Source organism: Plecotus auritus (assembly GCF_963455305.1).
Source record: "Plecotus auritus genome assembly, chromosome: 7".
Lineage (NCBI taxonomy): Eukaryota > Metazoa > Chordata > Mammalia > Chiroptera > Vespertilionidae > Plecotus > Plecotus auritus.
The window spans coordinates 139,680,276-139,707,416 of NC_137774.1; the positions used below are offsets into that span (position 1 = coordinate 139,680,276).

General features: G+C 35.8%; 1 protein-coding gene across 4 annotated transcripts; it reads right to left on the minus strand.

Moving 5' to 3' along the window:
* Window positions 1–27,123, minus strand: RAD17 (RAD17 checkpoint clamp loader component). 4 transcript variants are annotated; one of them, XM_080682700.1, is made up of 18 exons: window positions 26,994–27,113; window positions 26,638–26,680; window positions 25,259–25,362; window positions 22,773–23,027; window positions 21,962–22,045; window positions 20,357–20,513; window positions 18,666–18,802; window positions 17,893–17,945; window positions 17,683–17,808; window positions 17,520–17,589; window positions 15,751–15,862; window positions 13,578–13,763; window positions 11,313–11,398; window positions 11,034–11,180; window positions 8,963–9,112; window positions 6,150–6,270; window positions 2,492–2,549; window positions 1–660 (listed from the first exon to the last, which is right to left on the minus strand). In XM_080682700.1, the coding sequence occupies exons 3-18, from the start codon at window positions 25,298–25,300 to the stop codon at window positions 396–398; spliced, it is 2,049 nt and encodes a 682-aa protein (XP_080538826.1). In that variant the 5' UTR covers window positions 25,301–25,362; window positions 26,638–26,680; window positions 26,994–27,113; the 3' UTR covers window positions 1–395. The 4 variants fall into 4 exon arrangements, with proteins under 4 accessions (XP_080538826.1, XP_080538825.1, XP_080538828.1 ...); XM_080682699.1 differs by lacking the exon at window positions 26,638–26,680 and having other exon boundaries at window positions 26,994–27,123; XM_080682702.1 differs by lacking the exon at window positions 26,638–26,680 and having other exon boundaries at window positions 26,998–27,113.
* Window positions 27,124–27,141: the final 18 nt, after the last annotated feature.

Genomic DNA, 27,141 nt, shown 5'->3' on the forward strand with positions numbered 1-27,141 from the left:
TGTAATTAAGGCACAAAGTTTATTTACACTCATAATTGCATACTAAGCTGTTTTATAATTCATATTTACAACCCCATAAACTTCTTTGTATTCTGAATTATTCCTTCACATTTTGAGATACTTGGCATAATGTTCAAACACACTTCATACACACTGGCCTCTTCTCCCAATACCACTCACAAGATTAAATAAATACTAGAGAAAAAAAGATATATTTGAAGGCTTTTCTATTTACTTCAAGAAGAGAGAAGAGTCAGTTTCTTGTGCTGAAATACTACAAGAGTGAAGACTTACACTGTAATTCACTTGAAATGTATATTATATTTCTGTTCAAGTATCACTGAATAAAACTAATGTGAATCTGTCAAGTAGCAATGTGACTGGTGGGCTGGCTTCTATGTTCCATCGCTCTCATAGTCTTCTATTATCATGTCTTCTTCTTCCATGTCTCCCTGGGCTGAAAAGGGCTGAGGCTGGCTGGCAGGCAGTTCATTCCCACTATTCTGACTCAAAGGCAGAGAGCAGGTTTCAGGTTCCCGGGTTTGAGTAGATTCTTCCACAGCTTCCTCTGAAGGCTGTCCTCCGATAAACTGGGCTTCATCTCCACTTTCTGGGTCTATCAGTCCATGCTCCCTGTCGGTCAGGGCTTCCATTTTTAATCTACCAGATTGATAACGCAAGGCATTAATAATAACCAAAGGAGATTCCTTTAAATTATACACTATTATTAAGATTATGAAACCATCTCCTGATGCTTTCATTTACCTTCATCCTATTCACTATTTAGTCAGGTCCTTTAGTTTATTTAACAATATAAACAAAAGTACAAAGTAAATGAAAAATTGTGAATAAACCATTACAACTTATGATACAAACAAGTTGAATAATCTCTTTAATAAAGAGTTATTACAAACTAACAAAAATAAATAGAAGAGAAATGGGCATAAAACATGGAACTTACAGAAAAAAGCACCAAAGGTAACTAAATGAAGTGTTCAACCTGGTTTATAATTTTAAAAATGGAAATGAAAATAATAAGCTATTAGTCCTGACCCCATAGCTCAGTTGGTTAGAGCATCATCCCAATATGCCAATGTTTTGGCTTTGATCCCTGGTCAGAGCACATACAAGAAGCAACCAATGAATGCATAAGTAAATGGAACAACAAATCAACCTCTCTCCCTTTTTATGTCCCTCCCTTAATAAACAAACTACTTTTCTCATCTTTTAAACTAGCAAAGACCTTTTAAAATATTAAGACCCAGTGGTGGCAAGTGTTAGGAGAAAGGAACATGCTAATACTGTAAAAGGACATAAAATTGTCAACATGTTCTTGGAAGCAATCTGGCAATATAGAGCAAAGGACTCAGAGAGATGTATATTCGGTGATTCAGCTATTTCATTTCATCCTCTATAAATAGTATTTGATGTGCATGATGATTTAGCTATAAAAAAGGTTGTGATAAAAGTAGGAAGTAAGCTAAATGTAGAAAAATAAGGTGCAGGTAAATTATAGGAAATTATGCAGCTATTAAAATATGAAGCTAAATATGAATATTTAACATTATCAATATGAATCAAAGATAATGTTAAATGTGGTCATCATAAATGAAAGATAACAGTACTAGTCATTGTAATAAGTAGCAATGACAAAGTCAGGTAAAGTACTTGAACAGTGATTAACTCTTTTTAATTCTTTTTAAATGCCTGCGTGCAGCCCTGGCTTGGTGGCTCAGTTGGTTGGAGTGTCTTCCGGTACACCAAAAGGTTAAGAGTTTGATCCACAGTCGGGGTCATATGGGAGGCAACAGATCGATGTTTTTCTCTCTCCCTCTGTCTCTGTCTCTTTCTCTCTCTTTCTCCATCCCTCTCCCTCTCCCTTCCTGTCTCTCTAACATCAATAAAACATATCCTCGGGTGAGGATTAAAATGAATAAATAAATAAATAAATGCCTGAGTGTAGAATCTGACCTTACAAATAAGCTAAGAAGAAATGAACTAAAAATATTGTGTTAATCATTGATATTAGCGCAGAAACAATTTTGCAATAAAATGAACGGTATAGATATAGGTTTATCGCTCTATAGTATCTGTATTTTCTCAATTGTCTGGATTTTCTATGATAAGTAAATAAAAGATAGTGCTTGGTCATTGTAGGCTTCAAACACAGGCAAGAAAATCTCTTGATAGGAAAGCTGAAAAGGTGTTTCCAGATATGCAAAATTTGTTCAACTAGATGATTTTAAAGATTCTCTGCCTTTGTGATCCTATGATTCTATTTAGTCTGATATTCCATTGTAAGCTGGAGAAAATACACTTTTATATGTAATGAAATGATAGGTCTACAATGCAATCATGGTCTTTAATCACTGGGCCCAAAATGTATTTCTTGGATTTTACAGATAACATTTATTGATTGTATACTGGAAAAATAACATATTCAGTGGACATTTCAGTAACAGTTCTTTGAAAATTAAAATCATCAGCTTACCTTCCAAAGTGTCGATTCAGAGGAAGCCTTCCAATATCTTGGATAAAAGAAATCTGAGCTGAAACAGAGATTTTAAAAAAGCTTTAAATAGACATTTCTCCAAAGATATATAAGTGGCCAATAAACACAGGAAAAGATGCTCAAAGTCATTAATCCTTAGGAAAATGTAAATCAAAACCACTAGATACCATTTTATACTCTGTAAGGTGACTATTATTTTTAAAAAAAAAGAACACAAAAAGGTTTGGCAAGAATGTAGAGAAATTGGAATCCTTTTGCACTGCTGCTGGGAGTATAAAACGGTGTAGCTCAGTGGTCAGCAAACTCATTAGTCAACAGAGCCAAATATCAACAGTACAACGATTGAAATTTCTTTTGAGAGCCAAATTTTTTAAACTTAAACTTCTTCTAATGCCACTTCTTCAAAATAGACTCGCCCTTGCCCTAACTGGTTTGGCTCAGTGGATAGAGCGTTGGCCTGCGGACTGAAGGGTCCCAGGTTCGATTCCGGTCAAGGGCATGTACCTTGGTTGCGGGCACATCCCCAGTGCGGGGTGTGCAGGAGGCAGCTGATCGATGTTACTCTCTCATCGATGTTTCTAACTCTCTACCGCTCTCCCTTCCTCTCTGTAAAAAATCAAAAAAAAAAAAAAAAAAAAAAGACTCGCCCAGGCCGTGGTATTTTGTGGAAGAGCCACACTCAAGGGGCCAAAGAGCTGCATGTGGCTCGCGAGCCACAGTTTGCTGACCACTGGTGTAGCTGATGTGAAAAATGGTAAGGCAGTTCCTCAAAAAATTAAAAATAGCATTACTATATGATCTCACAATTCCACTTCTGGGTATACATCAAAAGAACTAAAAGTAGGATCTTTTAAAAATTATTTGTATACCCTTGTTTATAGCAGCACTATTCACAATAGCCAAAGAGCAGAAGCAACTTAAGTGTCCAGATGAATGGATAAACAAAATGTGGTACATACAATATTATTTGGCCTTAAAAAGAAAATTCTGATTTATGTTATACATGAATAAACTTTGCTAAATGAAATAAACCAATCACAAAAAATTATGTGATTTCACTTATGTGAATTATCTAGAATAGTTAAATTCATAGATAAAAGATAAGTGGTATTGGCAGGGTGGGGTAAGTTAGTGTTTAATGTGTATAGTTTCAATTTTGCAACATGACAAATTCTGGAGATTGGCTGCCCAATAAGGTGAATATGCTTAACACTACTGAACTGTATACTTAAAAATGGTTTAAGATGGTAAATTTTATGAGGAAACATTTGCTCAAGAAAATCTGCCTGGCCGGCATAGCTCAGTGGTTGAGCATCAACCTATGAACCAGGAAGCCACAATTCGATTCCCGGTCAGGGCACATGCCTGGGTTGCGGGTTCAATCTCCAGTATGGGATGTGCAGGAGGCAGCTGATCAATGATTCTCTCTCATCATTGATGTTTCTATTTCTCTCTCCCTCTCCCTTCTTCTCTGAAATTAAAAAAAAAGCACCAACCCTCTAATTATGTGGTTCTGGTGTGGCCAACAAAACAAAGCAAAAAAGAATATCTAACAAGAGTCTGCAGCATTTGAACTAAGACCTGCTTCCTCTCTTCCTCAGCTTTAGGGAGACTTCACTGCAGCTGGGTGCAGCCAAGAACATAGGGCTCCCTCCTGGTGAGTGTGGTCAGCTAAGAGTTTGGGGCTCCCTTTCTCCACTCAGCCCCCATCCACAGGATGGGAATTGTACTCCAGTGGCAAGCTGGTGAATACTCCCTCCTCCTCAAACTGCAATAGCCCTTGCCCCAGCCCATTCGTAGAGCAGAGGGTCCTTACCTGGATAAGCTAAGCCACGCCAAGCCAATCAGAGACTACCTCCAGTTGAACACCCACCAGAATAGTGGTCAGGGATTTGCCCAGGGGGAAATGGCATTCCATATGAAGGGAGAGCTCCGAAGCTCTACCCAAAGGAACTGACTTTATTTAAGAGTGTGGGGAAGCTCAAGCTTAAGGGACGTCTTAAAATAAATGCCTCCTCTTAATCAAGAGCAGCAAGTTAAACATAAGCCAGCTACTTCATCTGAAAGAACCAGAGAAAGAGATAGCTAAGAAGAGTCCTCCTGGGGTCAGAACAAACCATGAGATACCATGCCTCAAAATCTATACCTGCCCAATTTAATTCTATCAGACTGGAATAATTTATGTCCCTGGAACTGTTGAAACTGATAAACCAAACAGCTAGTAATTAGTAGAGGGTAATAGGCTGGTTTGATGTCAAACAAGGCAGACAGTTTAACCAAGAAATAAAGCAAGGAGAAATAAAATCAAAGTGAGCCCTGCTAAAACCACTGTCATCACAAGGAGACTGTGGGCATGTCCAAGGCTAAGCTCTTTGAGAAGATTTCATTAAAATAGTTTAGCCAAGTTGGTAAACAAATAAATAAGCAACAACAACAAAAACAAGCCCAGAAGATGAAGGGAAACCAGTATCCAGAACTTGCTACAATGTATTACCTAAACTGTCCAATATTTAACAAAACATTGAGACTATGCAAAGAAACAAGTAAGTACGTACAGGAGAAGGGGTAAGCAATAGAAACTGAGAGGGCCCAGAATTAAATTTCATAGAAAAAGACTTCAAAGAGCCATTACAAATATGTTTAAAGAACAAAAGGAAACCATGTTAAATAAGCAAAGGGAGGGGGGAAGGCAGACAAAGGCCTAGTGGGGATGAATGGTGATGGAAAGAGACTTGACTTGGGGTGGTGAACACACAATACAATATGCAGATGATGTATTACAGAACTGTACAATTGAAACCTATATCATTTAATTAACCAATGTCACCCCCAATAAATTCAATAAAAATTTTTTTTAAAAAGTCTCAGAGGGAAGGCGAGGGTGAGAGAGTGGGTAAAGATTAAACAAAGAACTTATATGCATATATGCATAACCCATGGACACAGATAATAGGGTGGTGAAGGCCTGAAGTGGGGTGGGATCTGAGTGGAGGAGGGCAATGGGGGGAATGTAGGGTGGAAATTTGTAATACTCTCAACAATAAAGATTTTAAAATAATAAATTAAAAAATAAAGAGGAAAAACTTAGTCTCAGTATTATATAGCAACTAGAGGCCCAGTACATGAATTTGTGCACCAGTGGGGTCCCTCGGACTGGCCTGCGGGGACTGGGCCGAAACTGGCTCTCTGACATCCTCCTAGGGGTCCTCCTGGATTGCGAGAGGGCGCAGGCCAGGCCGAGGGACCCCACTGGTGCATGATGGGGGACAGGGAGGGACCACGGGAGGGTTCCAGGGCTTGTCTGGCCCCTCTTGCCCAGTTCCAATTGGGACCGACTGGCCAAGGAGGAACCAAAGGAGGTTGGCTGGCTGGGGAGGGATCCGGGGAGGGATCCTGGGAGGGCTCCAACGCATGTCTGGCCTGTTTCGCCCAGTCCCAATCAACCGGATCCCAGCAGCAAGTTAACCTACTGGTCAGAGTGTCTGCCCCCTGGTGGTCAGTGCACATCATAGCAACCAGAAGTTCTGCCATTTGGTCGATTTGCAGATTAGCCTTTTATTATATACGATGAATTGACCTACAAAAACGATAATGTTATAAAACACTACTTCTGGGGGAAAATAACCCATGTTATTACCTTGATTTCTCATTGGAATGGTTAGCAAAGCAAGATATGGTAACAGCTGAGTTTGGAGGCATAAAGCTGGTAAGCAGAAGTCAGAAAAAAGTGCTTTTGCTGCCAGGCAATTTTCCCGATACTGTATGGAAAAAAAAAAAAAGGTGAAAGTAAAAAAAAAGGATTCCTAGATACACTAAGTTTATTATATTACAAAAGTATGTAGGCCTATATACTACAAATATACTTTTAACAGTTTATCTAATGAGTCGTTTAAAATGATTCTAGCATTATCTAGTACAGCATTTTACCAAGACAACAATTTCACATTTGACATAACAGCAATAAAAATTTTTTTTGCCTGACAAGTATGGTTCAGTGGTTGAGTGTCAACCTATGAACCAGGAGGTCGTTAGATTCTCAGTCAGGGCACATGCCTTGGTTGCAGGCTTAATCCCCAGTAGGCAGCTGATCAATGATTCTTTCTCATCTTTGATGTTTCTATCTCTCTCCCTCTCCATTCCTTTCTGAAATCAATAAACATACATTTAAAAGAAAGCAATAGTGATTTAAAAAAATACTTTAGGTAGAATGAAAAATACACTTAAAAATCAAAAGAATTGTTTATGGCCCGGCCGGCCTGGCTCAGTGGTTGGGCGTCAACCTATAAACCAGGAGGTCACAGTTTGATTCCCGGTCAGGGCACATGCCCAGGTTGCCAGCTCGATCCCGAGTGTGGGGTGTGGAGGAAGCAGCTGATCGATGATTCTCTCTCATCATTGATGTTTTTATCTCTTTCTTCCTCTCCCTACCTCTCAATAAAAATATATTAAGGGGACCCTTTCCTCCTCCCCACGTGGAAGTCTGTACTTGTTCGTCAATAAATCTCCACCTTTGCTATACTCTAATACACACACACACACACACACACACACATATAATAGTTTATGAGCATACATCACAAATTATGCGAGGACATTGTTTCATTTTTTTTTTTAAATCCTCACCCAAGGAGATGTTTGTGGTTGATTTTAGAGAAAGGAGGGAGAAAGAGAAACATTGATGTGAGAAACATTAATTGGTTGCCCCCTGCATGTGACCTGACTGGGAATTGAACCCATGACTTTTGGTGTATGGGACCATGCTCTAATCAACTGAGCTACCCTGCTAGGGCAGAAAAAATTTCCTTTAGGTAACACAGGTGCAATGTTAGGCTGATAAAGAAAGCAGCACAATCTTGCTTTCAAGGAGCTTACAGTCTTGGAAAGATAATTCATATGTAACTATAATGCCAAATTAATATGTGCTATAAAAGCAAAGCAAGTCAAAAGGGATTATAAATTGCTTAAAAGTCAAAGTTCTTCAAAGAAATTTATTGGAATTTCTTAAGATTATGAATTATAGGCTCATATTTAGCCATATGATTTTAGAACTGGAAGACATCTTAGAGATTACCTAGTCCAGGGGTCACAGATTCAGATGCTAGAGGAGCCAGGCAGGAAATATAAATCAAAGCAGTGGGCCAGCTAGGGACAGTGGTACCTACCACTCCCATTTTCAAGGGTCAGATTCTATTCGGTTTCAGCAGATTGTTGCCATATAAAAATATGGGCCAGTGTGGGTTCAGCGTGGCTCAGTGATTGAGCATCAAGCCATGAACCAGGAGGTCCTGGGTTCGATCCCGTCAGGGCACATGCCCACATTGTGGGCTCGATCCCCAGTGTGGGGGGTGCAGGGGGCAACCAGTGAATGATTCTCTTTCATCACTGATGTTTCTTTCTCTCTCCCCATCTCTCAAATCAATAAAAATATATTTTAAAAGGTTGGTGTGGCTCAATGGTTAAGCATCGACCCATGATTCAAGAGGTCCCTGGTTCAATTCCTGGTCATGGCACATGCAATCAATGTTTCTCTCTCATTGATGTTTCTACCTCTCTATCCCTCTCCCTTCCTCTCTCTCTAAATAAAAATCAATAAAAATGTATTTTTAAACAATGGGCCAGTGTTGCCTTACTTTTCCTTTCTTTCCCCCCAGGAGATTCTAGAAATTTTGAAGCCAGAAATCCATGTCCAAATTTTAATTATACTAATTTTTAAAGATGGGCGATTCATTGAAAATATCTATGTGAGGTACATTCAACTTGTGGGCCACATGTTTTTTGACCTTTAATTCAATCCTCTTCTTTTATAGCTGGGTAAACTAAGTATACATACTTATTAGTTGTTAGGTGAAATAATTTATCTAGGTGGTTAGAGGCAAAGTCAGGATTTATTTTCAATTAACACTAAAATATAATTATACTTTGATTCCAATAAGTCAACTTACAAAATAGGTACGGGCTTTCAAATTGAGTGATTTTTCCCTAAAAAAAATGACTAAGCACTTAAGAAAACTGTTCTTTTAAGTTCTGTCATAATTTAAAGAAAATTGTGGGTCTTAGCAACTATTTCTAAGAATGAAATATCATTTTTCTTTTTTAGCAACAACAAAAAACCCAACTTGCCCTTGCCAGTGTGGCTCAGTTGTTCGAGTGTCAGCCCATGCACCAAAAAGTAGCGGGTTCAATTTCCAGTTAACGGCATATACTTTGGGTTGCAGGTTCACTCCCTGCCTTGCATCGGGGCGCATGCAGGAGGCAACCAGTTGATGTTTCTCTCACATTGATGTCCCCCTGCCTCCATCCTTCCCACTCCGAAAAGCAAGGAAAAAATATCCTCTGGTGAGAATCAACTCCACCAAAAAAAACGCAAACAAAAACTTTATTGACATGTAATTCACACGCCATAAAGTTCACCTATGGAAAGTGTACAATTCCTTTTTTTTTTTTTTTTACCTTTTTATTTATTAAAAACCATTGGGGCTTGTGCAGTGGCCGAAAACTTGATCCTCCTCCTTGGCTATGAGCAAATCCTCGGGCTTTGTTGGAATGTATCACACCTCTTGTAGCTATTGACGTACTATAGTCCCTGAGTAAAGAGCGTGTCTAAAAAAGAAAAGAAGTGAAATAAAGAAAACATGAGATTTATAAAATAGTACTAATGGTATTTCTGACACCAAAAAAGGACCAACCATATTTAGCCTTTTCAACATCACTGCAGGCCTAAAAATAATATGCTACAAGATTATTTAAAACAAATCCAACTAAGAAATAACATTCAAATGTTATGGGTAAACTCTGATTGGATCTTGGATGAGAATGGGAAAAATGACTTTAAATACATTTTTGAGACAACTGGGGAAGTCAAAATAAGGACAGTATGTTAATTTTCTTAAGTGGGAGGCTATTATGCTTGTAACAGAGTAATGTTATTATGGATGCTTAAGTATTAAGTGTCATGATGTTTGCAATTACTTTCCAATTATTCAGCTAAAATAAGTCTGTAAATACACAGAGATTAAGCAAATGTAGCCAAATGTGAAAAACTGGTAAGCAACAGTTAAAGGTATACAGATACTCATTGTATTATTCTTTTTTTTTAATATACTTTATTGATTTTTTTACAGAGAGGAAGGGAGAGGGATAGAGAGTTAGAAACATCAATGAGAGAGAAACATTAATCAGCTGCCTCCTGCACACCTCCTATTGGGGATGTTCCGAAACTAAAGTACATGCCCATGACTGGAATTGAACCTGGGACCTTTCAGTCTGCAGGCCGACGCTCTATCCACTGAGCCAAACCGGTTAGGGCTGTACTATTCTTTTAATTTGTCTATAGATTGCAAAATTTCAAAATAAAAAAGTATAAAAAAATTAAGCAAATACAATTGCTGAATAATGAAATTCTAAATATGACACACTATATAAAAATGTTTTTATCTTTCCTATTTTTAATTATTAATGCTATTTCAACATTTATAACACAGAGAAATATTAACATATCAAAAGTGTTAACCAATGGAACTTTCTATGATAGAAATGTTTTGTATATGGGCTGTTCAATATAGTTACTAGCCACATGTAACTAACAAATGCTGGAAACATGACTAGTGTGACTAAGGAACTGAATTTTCATTTATTTTAATTAGCTGCATGTGGCTAGTGGCTACTAGCTTGGTCATTTGTTAAAATGTTAAGAAAGCCCAGACAGTGTGTTTCAGTGGTTGAGCGTTGATCTATGAAACAGGAAGCCACGTTCAATTCCCAGTCAGGGCACATGCCCAGGTTGCGGGCTCGATCCCCAGTGTGGGGCATGCAGGGGGCAGCCGATCCATTGTTCTCTCTCATCATGGATGTTTCTGTTTTCTCTCCCTCTCCCTTCCTCTTTGAAATCAATAAAGATATATTAAAAAGAAAAGTTAAGAAAAAAGTACAGCCCGAACTGGTTTGGCTCAGTGGATAGAGCGTCGGCCTGTGGACTGAAGGGTCCCAGGTTCGATTCCGGTCAAGGGCATGTACCTGGGTTGCGGGCACATCCCCAGTAGGGGGCGTGCAGGAGGCAGCTGATCGATGTCTCTCTCTCATTGATGTTTCTAACTTTCTATCCCTCTCTCTTCCTCTCTGTGAAAAATCAATAAAATATATTAAAAAAATAATACTGTATTGCATATTTAAAAAAAAAAAAAAAGAAAAAAGTACAAATTTTATAGTGAATAATTTCAATTTGTAAAAAAGAAACCATTAAAAAACTAGCACTTTTCTATCCACTTTTCAATGGTTGTCAAAATTTCTGTATATTTATTTTATAATCAGAAAACAACTTTAGAAAAAAATTAAGTGTTATTTTATCACCAGGAAAATCAAGTTAACTGCTGAAGTTTCATTACAAACACTGAGTTGGATGAATTAATTTTCTTATAGCTATTAAGAAGTTATATAAGTCATGTCAAATAATTAAGAATAAAAGTAAAATTTTTCCCCAATTCTGAGTAAATAATAAAAAAACATTTAAGTCAAATGGTCTTACATTCCAGTCACCACTGATGATATCTGCAAAACTCAGAAATTCACTGGCTCTCACAAGATCATCTACTTCCATGAAGAAATCTACGTAGTTTTGGTGAAGATATAAATTAAATAATTCTCCTGGCATATGTGACATTTCTACTACATCCTATAATATAAAAAAAAAAAATACATACATAATTTTGGTAAAAATGCAGTGGTCAAATGTATATGCCCACAAATGTAAATAATATATGTCTTGTAAGTAGTACTTAGTGTTATTAAAGATTTTATACTTTACCTCAGGATGAACAAGTAATGTATCCCGTTCATACTCTGATAAATGGGAGGGCAATCGAGGGGAGTCTATTTCTGTTACAGATGCTCCTATAAAAAATTTCCAGATTAAAAACATCTTTATAATTATATAGCAACTCTCATTTGAAAGTTTTTCAACACTTTAGGTACATAATTGCAAAAATACTAATTGAACTGTTAAAAATAACAAAGTTTATGTGAGTTGCCTCGCTATTAAGAAAAATGTAGAATTCTGATGTCTGGATTATGGCATTTATAGAATTAAAGCACTCCATATTTCACCTTTCCAGCTCTGAGTTGCTTTCTTCTTTTTATTCTCACCTCAATTTAGAGGCCTTTACAGCTTATTTACTATCTGGCGGATGATATTCTCTGCAGGAGAGAAAAAGAAACCCTATTCCCTAATATAGAAGGTTATAAAAGAGTGTCGAGGAGGAAAAGGGTGGAAGGAAAAGAATCAGTGAATGGCCACTAAGCTCCAGAGGTCAGAGGAGCCAGAGACAGAGTGTCTTCATTTCCGCCTGTTTCATTTTCCTCAGGTGGCACTAAGGTTTCCATTTAGAAATCCCAATTTTTGATAAGAATGATAGAAAGCAGGTGTAAAAGGCATTCACAGAGTTTTACAGGAAGATAAAAACCAGTAGTTTGAAACAACTGGGTTTTTGGCAACCAGAAAACAGTCTCAAATAGTAATGGGTGTGATAGCACGAGGTTTCAGTGAATTATTTGCATCATTTTACAATCCACGGTTATTTGCAGCTATTTTACAAGAGTTTTGGAAAACGGAGAGAATGTTGAGGATACTGTGTACATAAGATTTTTTTATTGTTCATCATGAATTATTTTTTAAAATATATTTTATTGATTTTTTACAGAGAGGAAGGGAGAGGAAGAGAGAGTTAGAAACATCAATGGGAGAGAACCATCGATCAGCTGCCAAGGTACATGCCCTTGACCAGAATCGAACCTGGGACCCTTCAGTCCGCAGGCTAACGTTCTATCCACTGAGCCAAACCGGTTATGGCGTCATGAGTTATTTTTTGTTATAACATATAAAACTATTCTAAACTATAGCAATGATTTTTCCTCTAAAAATCTGTGTAAACTGTTTTATTTTCTATAAAAATTGCACCAGATCAATTTAAAAAATAAAAAGAAATCTCCCCTGGCTGGTGTGGCTCCGTTGGTTGAGCATCATCCCATGCACCGAGAGGTCACTGGTTCGATTCCCTGTCATGGCATAGGTCCAGATTGCAGGCTCGATCCCTGGTGGGAGGCATGCAAGAGGTGGCTGATAGGTGTTTGTCTCTCTCTCTCTTCCTTGTCCCTCCCCCTCTCTCTAAAATCAATACAGCCTGGCTACAGTGGCTCAGTGCTTGAACATTGACCTATGAACCAGGAGGTCCCAGTTCAATTCTTGGTCAGGGCACAATGCCCAGGTTACAGGCTTGATCCCAGTAGGGGGCGTGCAGGAGGCAGCCAAGCAATGATTCTCTCTTATCATTGATGTTTATCTCTCTCTCTCTCCCTCTCCCTTCATCTCTGAAATAAATATAAAATATATATATTTAAAATCAATATAAACATTAAAAAAAATAAATCTCAATTTTCTTCCTTCAGGATCATAAGAAGGAAAACTGGTATTTTCCACATAAAGAATAGGAGTTTGGGATTTTATTGAAAGAAGAGACAATTTGGGAGCTTAGAGATGGGTAATGGGGGTGAAGAGGCTGAGGAGAAGCAGTCATCAAAGGCAGAAGAGGGTAAAGAATTAGTTTTTTTAAAAAAAGAAGAGGGAAAGGAAGAACATCGCTGGTTAGGGACAGAGCTGCTAGTGAAGGGACCAGAGAAATGTAAGAAAATCCAAAGAAACCTGAAGCTACCTAGCAATTTGCTTAGGGCCCTGGTTGCCAGAGCTCAGTGCTAAGAGGACTTGGGCAACCAACACTTGCCACTAAATGTCTAGATGGATTGATGTCTTACTTTCAGTAAACTATAATTTTAAAGACTTACGGATATTAACATGGCCTAGAGTACTTCATTTTTGGGTTTAATTCTACTCATATTCCAAAAATACTATATCTGGATAAATAAATTTTCCTGCATCGGCCTTGCCAAACAGCATCTGATCTAGCCCTAATTCTTTGTTATAAAAGAACTAAATACATAACATTTAAAATTTAGGGGTATTTTACTTCAGTTATAAGAATATTATCTAACAAACTTTAAAAAATATATGTTTTCTTACTTTTGCAATATAGTATTTTCCCCAGAGCTCTGAAGAGAAAGAGAGAAACATCTTTTCCACCAATAGCTTGGACCTCTTGATTTTCAAAAACCTTATCAGATTTTTTTCTTCGTCTTGATTTTGCCAGCACAGCATCTGATTTTAATGACGACATTCCTTTTTTCCTTGGGCATAAGTTGTTCCTTCCTAAATAATATATACCCGTGTCAATATTTAAAATAAAACTAAAATATGAAAGCTAAAACTGAGAACACTTCAGATATAGTTATACTAAGTATTCTAATTAAAAATATTTTTCTAATGAACAATAATTATAAAATATCTGAACATAGAGTCCTCTTTGAGTTACTAAACTATTAAAACATTAAATGTCATCTAAAAGTATTTCATGACACATTTCAATTTTCACATACACAAATGACACATTCTTTAATATAGTCACACCCATATCACCTTGATTTCTCAGTGTTTTGTGCAAGGTACTATTCTTGGTACATAATATGTATTAACTAATTTAATCCTCATAAAAACCTTATCAGGAAAAAACTACTATTAGGGAAAGAACTACTATTATACAGGTTAAAGAAATGAGGTATAAAGAAGTTAAGTAACTGGCTCAAGGTTATCATTTGGTAAGTGATTTGAATCCAGACAGCCTGGTTCTGCAACCCATTCTGATAACTATTCTTTATTACCTCTACTGATGTGGGCAGTCTCCAATTTTGAATATGTTTGTGTTCAAATTTCATTGATAATTCTATTGTTTAAAACTCAAAATATGTCATTTAAGAAAAGCAGCCTGGAATAGCAGAAAGAACACAAGATATGGGTGTGAATACTAATACTGTTTCTTTCATTAGGCTGATCTGAGAGTTAAATTAAAAAACATATAATTGCTAATACAGTTCCTGATCTACTAAAAAAATGTTATTTTCTTCCCTTTACAATTTCTGAGCTCAGAGCAATAATGTTAAAAATGGTAGTTAGGATCCCAAAGTGGCCCACTTCAGTCATTCTAACACATAATTCCAGTGGTGAACCTAAAGATCATTTACCATTAAGTTTCTACAGAAAGCAGAATTATTTTCAGTTGTGTCAGGTTGCCTATTTCTCTACAGTTATTTTGAAAAACAAAGTTGTAAACCAGATGAATATGTTACACTTATAGGTAGAAATTAGTACTTCAGGTGGATTTTGAGAGCTCCAAAGATTGCTTTTAATTTTTTAAGGTCATTTCTGAATGTTAATATCAACATTTGTTCAATGTTTTCTGATGAAGACTGTGCTCAGTGAACTATGACTACTGGAGTAAAAATGCAACTCAAGCCAAAACCGGTTTGGCTCAGTGGATAGAGCGTCGGCCTGCGGACTGAAAGGTCCCAGGTTCGATTCCGGTCAAGGGCACGTAACTTGGTTGCGGGCACATCTCCAGTAGGAGGTGTGCAAGAGGCAGCTGATCGATGTTTCTCTCTCATCGATGTTTCTAACTCTCTATCCCTCTTCCTTCCTCTCTGTAAAAAAAATCAATAAAATATATTTAAAAAAAAAAATGCAACTCAATGCCATTAGTGGGGCTATCTCTTTAATATCATATGGCTGTGCACCCCTTTTACATAACAGTAAAGGGAAACTAATTTGTTAAATATATCACATATAAATTATGAAAGAATTTAAAACTAAACCTACATGAGCACAATATTATTAAATTCATTAATAGCTGGCCATTTATTGAGCCCTTAGTATGTAGCAAGCACTGGAATAAATACAAGTATTACTTCGCTTACTCTTCACATAACTCGAGACAGTTTTTTATACAAAAGGTGAGAAAATAGAGGCACAGAAAGATTTAGTCACCTGTAAGATTGTCACTGCAAAGTGGCAGAGCCAAGGTTTTCACCCAGGAAGTCAAATTAATTTTCAAAGGTAAAATAGCAAGCCACATAAATGAATCAGGTTTTGTCTCAGATGTACAGATACATATGATGACATATTCATGGGGGTCTGTGCATGCATGTATACACATATGACATCAACTCAATAAAAAAAATAGTAAGTAGAAATAGGTATATATCAATTATAAGTTATAATATGTTTAGTTTGATTTCATTTCATGAACAACTAAGAGAGAGCAGTCACCTATATAATGCTATAAGAATGTATCTTCCATAGTTACCTTTTGAAGAAGAAAACTGGAGGCTGTTTATTGCACTTCTGATATCACCGGAGCATCCTTGACAGAGCAACTCTAGAGAAGTTTTATCAGGGACGGTAATATTTCCGCCATTCTGAAATGAGAAAATTAAAAATCTTAAATGTTTTCCTAAATAAAATAAAACACACAACCAAAAACTCCCTTATTTTATAAATTAATGGAAGTACATTAGAATCTTTCAAATTTGAATTAAGGTGATAAAGTAGTATATTGATTATTTTTATTATTTCTTAATGTTTGATAAATAAAATACTTAAAACTATAATTTGTAGTTATGTTCATAGTAAAGAATGTAGATTTTTTTCAAAAAGGTATTAAAATATCACAAGTAATCCAAATATACAGAACTAATCACATTAACATTTGTATGTACTTTTTTCTAGTATGTGTAGGTTTATATATATGTGTACATTTTGTTGTTATTGACAATTGCTTGTTTTGTTTTAGCACAGTAAATGGAGTCAGAACAAATTTCAAACCTGTCTGATACTTAACAGTTGTGGAATATTATGCAAATTATTTGCCCCAAAGCTCAGTTTCCTTATCTGTAAAATAGGGATAATGTACCAATTTTATATGGTTATGACGAGGTTTAATAAGATCAGGTATGTAAACACTTTGCATAGTGACTGACACATATAAAGAGCTGAAGATATTTCTACTGTTAGCATTATCATAGAAGTTTGTATCTTGTTATTTTTAACTTGGCATTTAATTGTATTGTCCCATGTCACTAAATATTCTCAAAACACTAATTAATGACATAATAGCTCAACTGTATAACTGCCTCATTATTGTTGGACTCAGTTTGTTTCTAATATTTCATTATTAAAAGTTGTTATTCAGTTAAGTGCTCTACACACATACATTATTTTAATATTTAAAACAACCCCTTCCTTGGAGATTTCCTTCAATTCCTGTGATCCCAGCAGTGCAAAAATAAATAAATAAATGTTTCATGTAAGATCTAGAACCATGCTGCTAGGAGAAATTCCATCAATTTATTTTAACATCATGATTTGAAAGATAGAAAAAAATGATGCATTAAAAGTGACAGATGTTTCACAACCATGTTAATATGCCTAACACTATTCAACTGTATACTTAAAAATGGTTACAGTGGTATAGTTATAATACTATGTTATATATTTGAAAATTGCTAAGAGAGTAGATCTTAAATGTTTTCACCACAAAAAAGAAGTGGGAATTACATGATGTGATGGAGGTGTTAGGTAATGCTATGGTGGTAAACATTCTGCAATACATAAGTGTATCAAATCAACACGTTGTACTCCTTAAACTGATGCGATGTTATATCAATTATATCTCAATAAAGCTGGAAAAAATATTTGTGATGGTAAATTTTATTATGTGTTTTTTACCGCAATAATAAAAAGTTGACAACGGACAAAAGTACAGTTGTACTATTGATGACTAATGTACCTAGATGCCGGTTAACGGTTTCTTGATTACAGACACAATTTAGAACACTAAAATAAAGGGAAATCGACCTAATGTGAAAGAGAAAGCTAAGTTTTAAAAGAAAAAGGTTAAGGATCTTTTAAATCAATATTTCCTATATTTTCCAAAATTAAATGCCTTATAAGTGTAATAAAATTTTTAATTCTAAAAATATGTGTCTCCAACTCAAATTTACATAATACCACTTAAGTTTGGTTTTGTATAATTAGAATGTTAGATTCAAATTAATCAGTTCTTAAGAAACTTACCTTCTTAGCTTCTATTGTCACTATTCGATTAAGAAATTTCATCATAATTGTTGGTGCCACAGGGTTGAAACTGTCAAAGTTTTATACAACAAGAAAATGGTTAAATGATTAATTTAAAATACAATGTGTATGTGAACATTTTAGACAGAAATTTAATTCTTACCTAATGTTTGAGATAGCACACTCTTCTTGAATTTCTTTGGGAAACAGTAACCTTTGATTATTATCTCCACTGAGACTGTCAGAGATTATAAATATTAGAGGACATCGACCAATCTGTACATATTTCCTAAAATAACAAAATACAGCAATGTTGAAATTTAAGCTACTTACCATTTAATTTGGAATTTTAGAAAACTTCACTGAAACTCACCTTAGAACTTCATGTAAAGTATGAGAATCTCGATAAAACTGGTTAGGTAAATCCTATTGAAAATACACAATAAATACTTGTTCAGTTTTATTCCCATGTAAATTTATGTTCAGATTTATATTTACCAAGATAGTAAAAAATGCTAGCTATTCAACGTATTGTAGCCAGAACTTTTATAGAAGGGGAATATGAAATAGCTGATATTCTCAACAGTAATGTCCATCAATGGGAAACCCAATTTTCAAATTAAATTTCTTAGGGTCACTACTAGTTATAGTATTTTCACAAAAACATCATTTTCCAAATATTAATTTTGCTTTTCTACACGTAAGCCATTAAAATTTTTTTTAAATATATTTTATTGATTTTTTTTTTTTACAGAGAGGAAGGGAGAGGGACAGAGAGCTAGAAACATCGATGAGAGAGAAATATCGATCAGCTGCCTCCCGCACACTCCCCACCGGGGATGTGCCTGCAACTGAGGCACATGCCCTTGACCGGAATCAAACCCAGGACCCCTCAGTCCCCAGGCCGATGCTCTATCCACTGAGCCAAACCAGCCAGGGCATAAGCCATTAAATTTTTAAAGTCCACTCACCTATAGCTACTCTATTCAAGTTCACTAAATAGGTTTTTAAGTTTCTATTATCAAGCCTTTATGTTATATTTTACCACTATTAATACTACGAAGAGAGTTAATGTCATTACCACATAAAATATATCTTGCAATTGTTTACTCTATAGGTACTGCAGATTTCAAAAGTTGTACTTACTTCAACCAGAATTATCTTCTTATCAGTTCTTAGATCATCTCCAAGCATTTGTAGTTTGTTATATTTTGTTGCTCTTAGTAGAAACTCTTTAAAAACTGTTATCTGAGACTGGTAGGGAAATATATGGAAGCTTGATTCTGAAAGGAAACATATTTAACCCTTTTATTTTCAACAATTTATATATATACATCAACAGTACACACATGTACATAATATATACATATACATTAATGAGTACATTTACATATGCAAGAATAGCTCACAATACTATAGACTGTTTTCTAATTAGGCAAACTGTTCAAATTTAAGATAGAATATTCATTTCAAAAGACAAGAATCATCATGAACATCAGGAATTTTTTCACATCAGTAATGTATTGTGGAGTCAACTGACTTCAGAACATATCTGTCATTCTATACAATTGGTAAAAATACTTACAACCTTGCCTATACAATGAAGACTCTCCAAATAAGTTGGTGACTACAAATAAAACTTTTTCAATAATAAAGGTTTAACAACAAAAGCAGAATGATTGATTAATGAACTTGGGAATAAAAGGAAGTTCTCCAAAGACATGTTTCATATAGAGGACTGTTTATAAAGACTTGCCAGATTTTCAAAAGTAATGTTCCTGTTTAAAAAAACAGTAAAAGTTTTAGGAATATGGGATACTAGCAACATAGGGTGTGTATAGCAAGCATACAGTATGCACAGAGCATATTCCCAAAAAAGGGATTTTGAGGAATATTCCACATTAAAAAAAAATGTTCCTTCTACAGAACCCCTTTCACTTCAAAATGGCCTAAGAGATTTCGCTACCCCTAGTTTAGTATAGTAGCAATAAGAAAAACTATGAAAGTTAAAAATGATTGTGCTGGAGTATATAAACATACATGTAAATTTATTATGTACCACATCTTTAAATTGGTATCATTATTTTTGGATGTTTGTCTTAAGGCCTCCTTCCCAATTCCAAAGATAGTCTTTGACTTATGCTTCGATTTGATTCTCACAGGTATGACTTAAGTTCTCTCCTTTTGTTTGGAGACAAGTTCTTTTAATACATCTTTTTAAAAATATGTGTATTTTTATTGATTTCAGAGAGGAAGGGAAAGCGAGATAAAAATATCAATGATGAGAGAGTATCATTGATCAGCTGCCTCCTGCACACCCCCTACTGGGTATTGAGCCCACAACCAAGAAAGAGGTCATAGTTGGATTCCCAGTCAGGGCACATGCCAGGATCGTGGGCGCAATCCCCAGTGTGGGGTGTGCAGGAGCCAGCTGATCAACGATTTTCTCTCTCAGCACTGATGTTTGTCTCTCTCTCCCTCCTCCCTCCTCTCTGAAATCAATAACAATATGTATAAAGAAATACATTAAAAGGAATCCCATTCTCCTCTACTGGAGACGCCATTCCTTCTCTTGAGATTATTTTCTCTGTAAATAGAGAAGTATGGGAGAAAATGCACTCATATAGTTTTATTTGATTGCTACTCTGACTTTGTAAAGCAGTTGGTAGTGGTTAGATGCCAACCTAGGAGAGGCAATATACACCCTGTTCTCAAAAACATATATCAAAAAGGATCTTAGGAATCTTAAGGATATGTATAGTTAGGAAGTTTGTTTCAAATGTCTGTTTAGCACAGACTTTTCCCAGTACTTCCATTACCTTCACAGCAAACCTTACCATAATTAAATATCTCCTTGAAGTCATCTTTTTGGAAGTCTGATAAAACTGGATTAATCCACTCTTGTACTTGAATACCAAGCTCCTTTGACAGTATTTTTATAGTTGTTGTTTTTCCACACCCAGGAGGCCCTGTTATTAATAAAATAGATCCACCCTAAAACCAAACACAAACATAAAGAATCAAATTCACTGAAATGCTAGAATATTATGTTTTCATTTTCTTTCTAAATATTAATTAATTTTGTAAGTATTTACTGACTGTCTAGTATAAACAGACTACATTTCACAATAATGCTAGCTGGAATAAACCAGCTTTAGATAAAAGAATATAAATTTATTTCCTGAACTTTAAGTGTAGCTTCTAGTAATGCTTCACTTTTTGCATGTATGTCCCTCCCAAAGACTACTTAGTAGCCAAATTAGAACAACTAAACTTCAACTAAATTAAGGAGGAAACATCTGAAACAAACATTTTTAGAGGTTACCTAAATTTATAAAATTCAATCTTAATACAGAATTTTTTGGATTCTATACTTTAATATTACACAAATACTAAATATTCTAATGGGAAGACCTCAGTTTGTACATCAGATTTTTAAAGAAATGTATACTAAGAAACATATGTAGAAGATAGGACTCTAAAGAAAGACTAGAGATAATAGGTTCCAGGAATATTCCCTCATACAGTAAATCTGATTTAAAAAATCATTCCCTTTAATTTTCAACTTTGAGATGAAGCAGTTAATGTTTCAAGTTGTCTCCAATGGAAACAGGTCCTCTTTTGAATCATGGTCTTTTCTACTTGGCTTTCGTATCTAAACCTTTGGTTTAGTGTTAAAATTACACAAATAATCTGGCCAGAGTGGCTCAGTGGTTGAGCATCAACCTTGGTCAGGTGCTCAGGTCGCAGGCTTAACACCCAGTGTTTCTCTCTCATTGATGTTTCCCTCTTTCTCTCCTCCTTCCTTCCTCTCTCTCTAAAAATCAATAAAAACATTAAAAATAATAAAAATCAATAAAGACAAAACCCACAGCAGAACCATACATATTTTCTGACATGATGCAATATAAAATAACACAACTTATAAAGTATTCTTACAAAACTTCGAATCCATGTATTAATATACCATCCTATTTTTATGTTTGAGGAATTTCGAGATTAGGAAAGCTTAAAGAGAGAGAGAGAATATTCAGCTTGGGGGCTGAGAGTATTTGTGGTATTAGGAAGTGAAACAAAAAACATCAGTATAAATGAATGACTGTTTTAGGCTGTATTTAGTACCAAAACTAATACGTAATTTGCCTGCTTGCTACAGTGTGAGATAATCTTATATGCTAAGTATATTAGCACCTGAACTGGTTTACTGTGCTTTATGTTGATGCCAGGACATAAGAGGGGAAAAGAGGTATAAGTACAGGGGAAAAGTCACGTCTCAGAATTTTTTAGTGAGGCCAGAAGTAGTAAGGTCAGAAAGCTTTCTATAGCTAGTGATCTGAATTTATTTGAATAAATCATCATAAAAGTTTAACTTCTTAAAACCACCTATAAGACAGAGAAACATTTGGTGTTAAATATTTAAAATATATTTTTTACTTAATTACCTGTTTTGATTGCCTTTCTAAGACTTCAGCTTTTAACCATGTTTCAACTTCTTCAATTTTCTTTTTGTGCACAGCAAGTTCATGCTAAAAATGTCAAGTTTAAAATAAAACATTTTAACACAAGAATTTTTGGTACATCAGCACAGATTAATCTAAACATTTTAAAAGTAGCACACAACTAACATGATATAGCAATAAAAAAGGTTAATTACACTTAATTTTTTCTATCATTATAAAAAAAATCTGATCTTAACTGATACCATTATATAAAAATTTGGGGAGCCCTAACCAGTTTGGCTCAGTGGATAGAGCGTCTCAGGTTTGATTCCGGTCAAGAGCATGTACCTTGGTTGCGGGCACATCCCCAGTGGGAGGTGTGCGGGAGGCAGCTGATGGATGTTTCTCTCTCATCGATGTTTCTCTCTATCCCTTTCCCTTCTTCTCTGTAAAAAATCAATAAAATATATTTTAAAAAAATTTTGGGGAAGGTTGGAGTCATATAATTTTTAAAAATTCTATAATACATTTTGGGAAGAGAGTAAATAGGGAAGTGTATTACATTTAGCATAACAAAACAACAACAACAACAAAAAAAAATAAATTCTATGTTGGGGTTAAATTTAATCTAAGACAAATAACCAATGGTACAACTTCAGAAAAACTTGACAAAAAGCTGAGTCTTGGGATATCTAAAAAACCTGGAAATCATTGTTTTTTCTAATTCATTTAGAAAGACTTTATGAGTAATAATCTGAAAATGCACATCCCTTTCCTTCCTGAAATAAAATTATGGTTGCATGCTATTTAGTACCTGAGTTTCTGGTTTGTATTTATCCACCCATGGTTCATTTTCAGATAGACTTTCTTTTGAATTTTCTAGGCCATATATCTGTTCTGAGGAAGACAGTGTTCCTCTTTTTCTAGTTGGAAATTTGCTGCTTTCTAATGTGGAAGACACGTTTTTGCTTCTGTGACTTGAGTTATTCACATTTAATGATGTGGCAGTATTAGAGATGCTTCTATTCTCTGAAAAATCATCAAATGATGGATCTACCCAATCTGTTACCTGAAGAGAAAAGAAATCATGTAAATGCTATTATATTTTTTGCATCTATTCCCTATAATTGTACTATGTAAAAAAAAAAAATTGTATATTTGTAACATTTTTTAAAAAGCTCACAAGTTAGCTCTTTAAATAAAACTGATTCCATATATACTTGTTATTTTTGTACTTTACAATAAGTGCAAATGCATAACTTGTCTACTTGACTATTGTAATGATGAATATTATATGAAGGAATACAGAATACAAATTTAATTATTTTTATTAATGTGATCTTCCCAGGATAAAGAGTAGGCTGATTCTTTTAAAACTCATTTGTAGGACTGAAACCTAAATATTTAAATTACCTATCAAAAAGAAGCAAAACAAAACAGAGAAATAAAATTACTCGCCCTAGCTGGTTTGGCTCAGTGGATAGAGCACTGGCCTTCAGACTGGAGGGTCCTGGGTTCGATTCCAGTCAAGGGCACATGCTCAGGTTGCGGGCTTGATCCCTAGTAAGGGGCGTGCAGGAGGCAGCCGATCAACGATTCTCTCTCATCATTGATGTTTGTATCTCTATCTCCCTCTCCCTTCCTCTCTGAAATCAATAAAAATATATTACAAATAAATAAATAAATAAAATTACTTTAACCATGTACAAAGTGAGAAGAGTAATACTTCTGCCTTAACCACATTAACACATTACATTTCATACATCAAAATAATCCCTATTATCTTTAAGACTTTGTGAAGATAATAATCTAAGAATCCTGATACTATAAATAATTTATAATTATGACTTGATTATATTCACTCTTTTAAGGAAAGAAGGTTAGGAATATTATCAATAATGGATAAAGAAATGAAAACCTCTGGGGAAAATTTCAGTCATAGCTACTTGATTCCTTTCCTCCTCTTCAAAAGCCTGTCACTATTACTTCAATTTTGACCACTTTCTTCTATAGTACATAAAAAAAATCTGTTATAATAATTCTTTTTTTTTTTTTTTTTTTTTTTTTAAATATATTTTATTGATTTTTTACAGAGAGGAAGGAAGAGGGATAGAGAGTTAGAAACATCGATGAGAGAGAAACACCGATCAGCTGCCTCCTGCACACCTCCTACTGGGGATGTGCCCGCAACCAAGGTACATGCCCTTGACCGGAATCGAACCTGGGACCCTTCAGTCCGCAGGCCGACGCTCTATCCACTGAGCCAAACCGGTTCTGGCTATAATAATTCTTTTGATAGCAATTCTGATCTACATGTTACTTATACATTTTATGGTTTTATTTCTTACATAAATGTGGACTCCCATTTACTCAAGAAAAGAGAAGGAGAAATAGCAAAGTTACATAATTTATTTAAAATAAAAAATAAATCAGGCCTGGCCTGTGTCGCTCAGTGGTTGAGCAGTGACCTATGAGCCAGGAGGTCACAGCTCAATTCCTGGTCAGGGCACATGTCCTGGTTGCGGGCTGGATCCCCAGTAGGGGGCGTGCAGGAGGCAGCTGATCAAAGATTCTCATCATTGATGTTTCTCTCTCTCTCCCTTTCTGAAATGAATAAAAATATATATATTTTTAAAAAGATAAATCAGCCTTAACCGGTTTGGCTTAGTGGAAAGAGCATCGGCCTGCAGACTGAAAGGTCCCAGGTTCGATTCCGGTCAAGGGCATGTACCTTGGTTGCGGGCACATTCCCAGTAGGAGGTGTGCAGGAGGCAGCTGATCGATGTTTCTCTCTCATCGATGTTTCTAACTCTCTATCCCTCTCTCTTCCTCTCTGTAAAAAAATCAATAAAAAATATTAAAAAAAAAAGATATATCAGACCAAATACTAGGAAAATGGCTATTTTGCATATGAGTATCATATTGTCTGACCTTCATCTACTCTACCTCCTAACTTTGCTGAGAACTAGCTCACTGAACCATATGATTTCTAAGAGGTAGGGCCTGTTGTTAAACTTTGACACCAACTACAACTTAGATAATTCTTTTCTTCTACTGCTCTTTCATTCTAGAATGGTTAGCCTTTTCTTTGTGACTGGTATTATAATATTTTTCTTCAAAATTAAGGTTGTACTTTCAGTGTCCAGTTGTTTCACAACTTACTATTAGACTTTTTAGATCACTAATTCAACAGATACTGAGCACCATCACATTGATAGCAGTAATAAATCACTGAGAACACGTACAAAAAATGTAATTATTTTTGGGCAATTATTACATGACCATTTCAGTGTATCATACCTTTGTGGAAGATACTTTTCGTCTAAGAAAAGTTTTTGACATTATAAACTTTGATAGTTCCCATCCGTAGTGTACAACCGGTAGTACACTGAAGTATAATTCACCTAGGGGGAAAAAAGAAAAAAACTTAATAAAACAAACTGTAAGAAAGGTAATATATAAGATATAATCAACAGAATAATAAAGTTAAAGCTCAAGACCAATGAAAGAGAACACAGTATAAACATAGGTGAAGCAAGTATCAAAATGCTAAAATAAAATTTAATTTTAATGACTATAACCTGTGCCAAATAATCTATTTATGGTGTTATACGTGGGAAATACTTCATCCTGGCCAGGTAGCTCAGTTGTCACCATATGCCAAGGTTGTGGGTTCCATCCCCTTCAGGGCACATACAAGAACCAAACAATGGCCCTACCGGGGTGGCACAGTGGTTGAGCCTTGACCTAAGAACCAGGTCACCGTTGGATTCCCTACCAGGGCACATGCCCTGGTTTCGAGATGGATCCCCAGTAGGGGGTGTGCAGGAGGCAGCCAATCTATGATTCTTTCTCATCATTGATGTTTCTGTCTTAATCTCCCTCTCCCTTACTCTTTGAAATCAATAAAAGTATTTTTTTGAAAGAATCAACAATGAATGCATAAGTGAAACAAGTCAATGTTTTTCTCGCTTCCTCTCTTTCTAAAAAAAAAAAAAAAATCAAAAGTTTTTCATATGAACTCAATAATTAAAGAAAACAGAAAAGTCATATATATGTGTACCTACCTTTTGTCATTAAGAAAAAATAGGCAATTTTATCTGTTCAGTTCTTGTACAAAGTTTTTATACAGAAAATTAAAATTTTCCTCATTTTAAATTACAGTTGCAGCTTTTTACTACCAAAATTAAAACAAAAACTTCCACCAGACAATGAATTCAAACTTATCATTCACTTTAGACAAAGACTTTAAATCTAACTGTAAATTTTTCCTGTAATTGCATTACTTATTTTAACACATTAGGAATTTTTTTGGCAGCACTGTTTTCTGACTTGCAGAATTCTTCAATACTTATACAAACTAGTAAATTCACCAACTTTTAATTAGCCAGAAGGAAAGTTTTTCTAAGGTTTATAAACTTATAAATTGGAAGGTATGTTGGACTCTTTTATAGCTGAAGGCACACAGTGTGTGAATACTTCCACACACAAGAAAAATCGTACACATACACGTGCAAATAATTCACGATTAGAGAGGTTTTTGCTATGGAGTTTCAAAGAGTTACGTAGGTGGGAAAAAAACACCTATTTGAGTACATATAGGTGGCAGGTCGCAATAAAAGGCGCAGACTGTAGCTACGGTCAGGACGCTAATTGTTCTTTGAAAACAAGACAATTACCTCCTTTAAAAAGCAGGTAACTGTCCCTGATGACGCCACGTCCCTGAAATGAGACGTCAGAGGTAGAAGAGACCTTCGAGACTATTTCTAGCAGACCCACCACCACCCTACATACTGCACGGGGGACAATTAGCTCGGACAGTTGTGCAACGTAAGGCTGCTAACCAGCGGAGAACTGAGACAGGCTCGCGCGCCCCGGCTCCAGGCCAGCGGTCTGCACCCCCACCCCTTTGATCCCCCAATGGGATGGGCAGGTCCGGAAGAGAAGCGATGGGAACCCGGGAAGGCGTGAAGGCAGAGTGGACTCGCGTCACTAGGACATTTATACACCACAGCCGCAGCCGCGGCGGCCTTACTTGCCGGGAGCTGCATGCCCTCGTGGGCGGAGAGGAGCGGAGGAGCACAGGCTCTACTCCAGGTGGAAGGGCAGCCACCCCGCCCTACCAGGGCTCAGCGCCGAGCCCCTCCGAGGTCCCGCCTCCCGGGACCTTCCAGACCGCTCGG

Excerpts from the sequence above, each read along its gene's own strand:
- RAD17 (XM_080682699.1), bottom strand. Across the intron at positions 18,803-20,356 it reads CAAGGAGATATTTAATTATG|AATCAAGCTTCCATATATTT; the intron begins GTAAGGTTTGCT and ends GTTTCCTTTCAG. Across the intron at positions 9,113-11,033 it reads TCATCAGTGGTGACTGGAAT|ACACGCTCTTTACTCAGGGA; the intron begins GTAAGACCATTT and ends TTTCTTTTTTAG.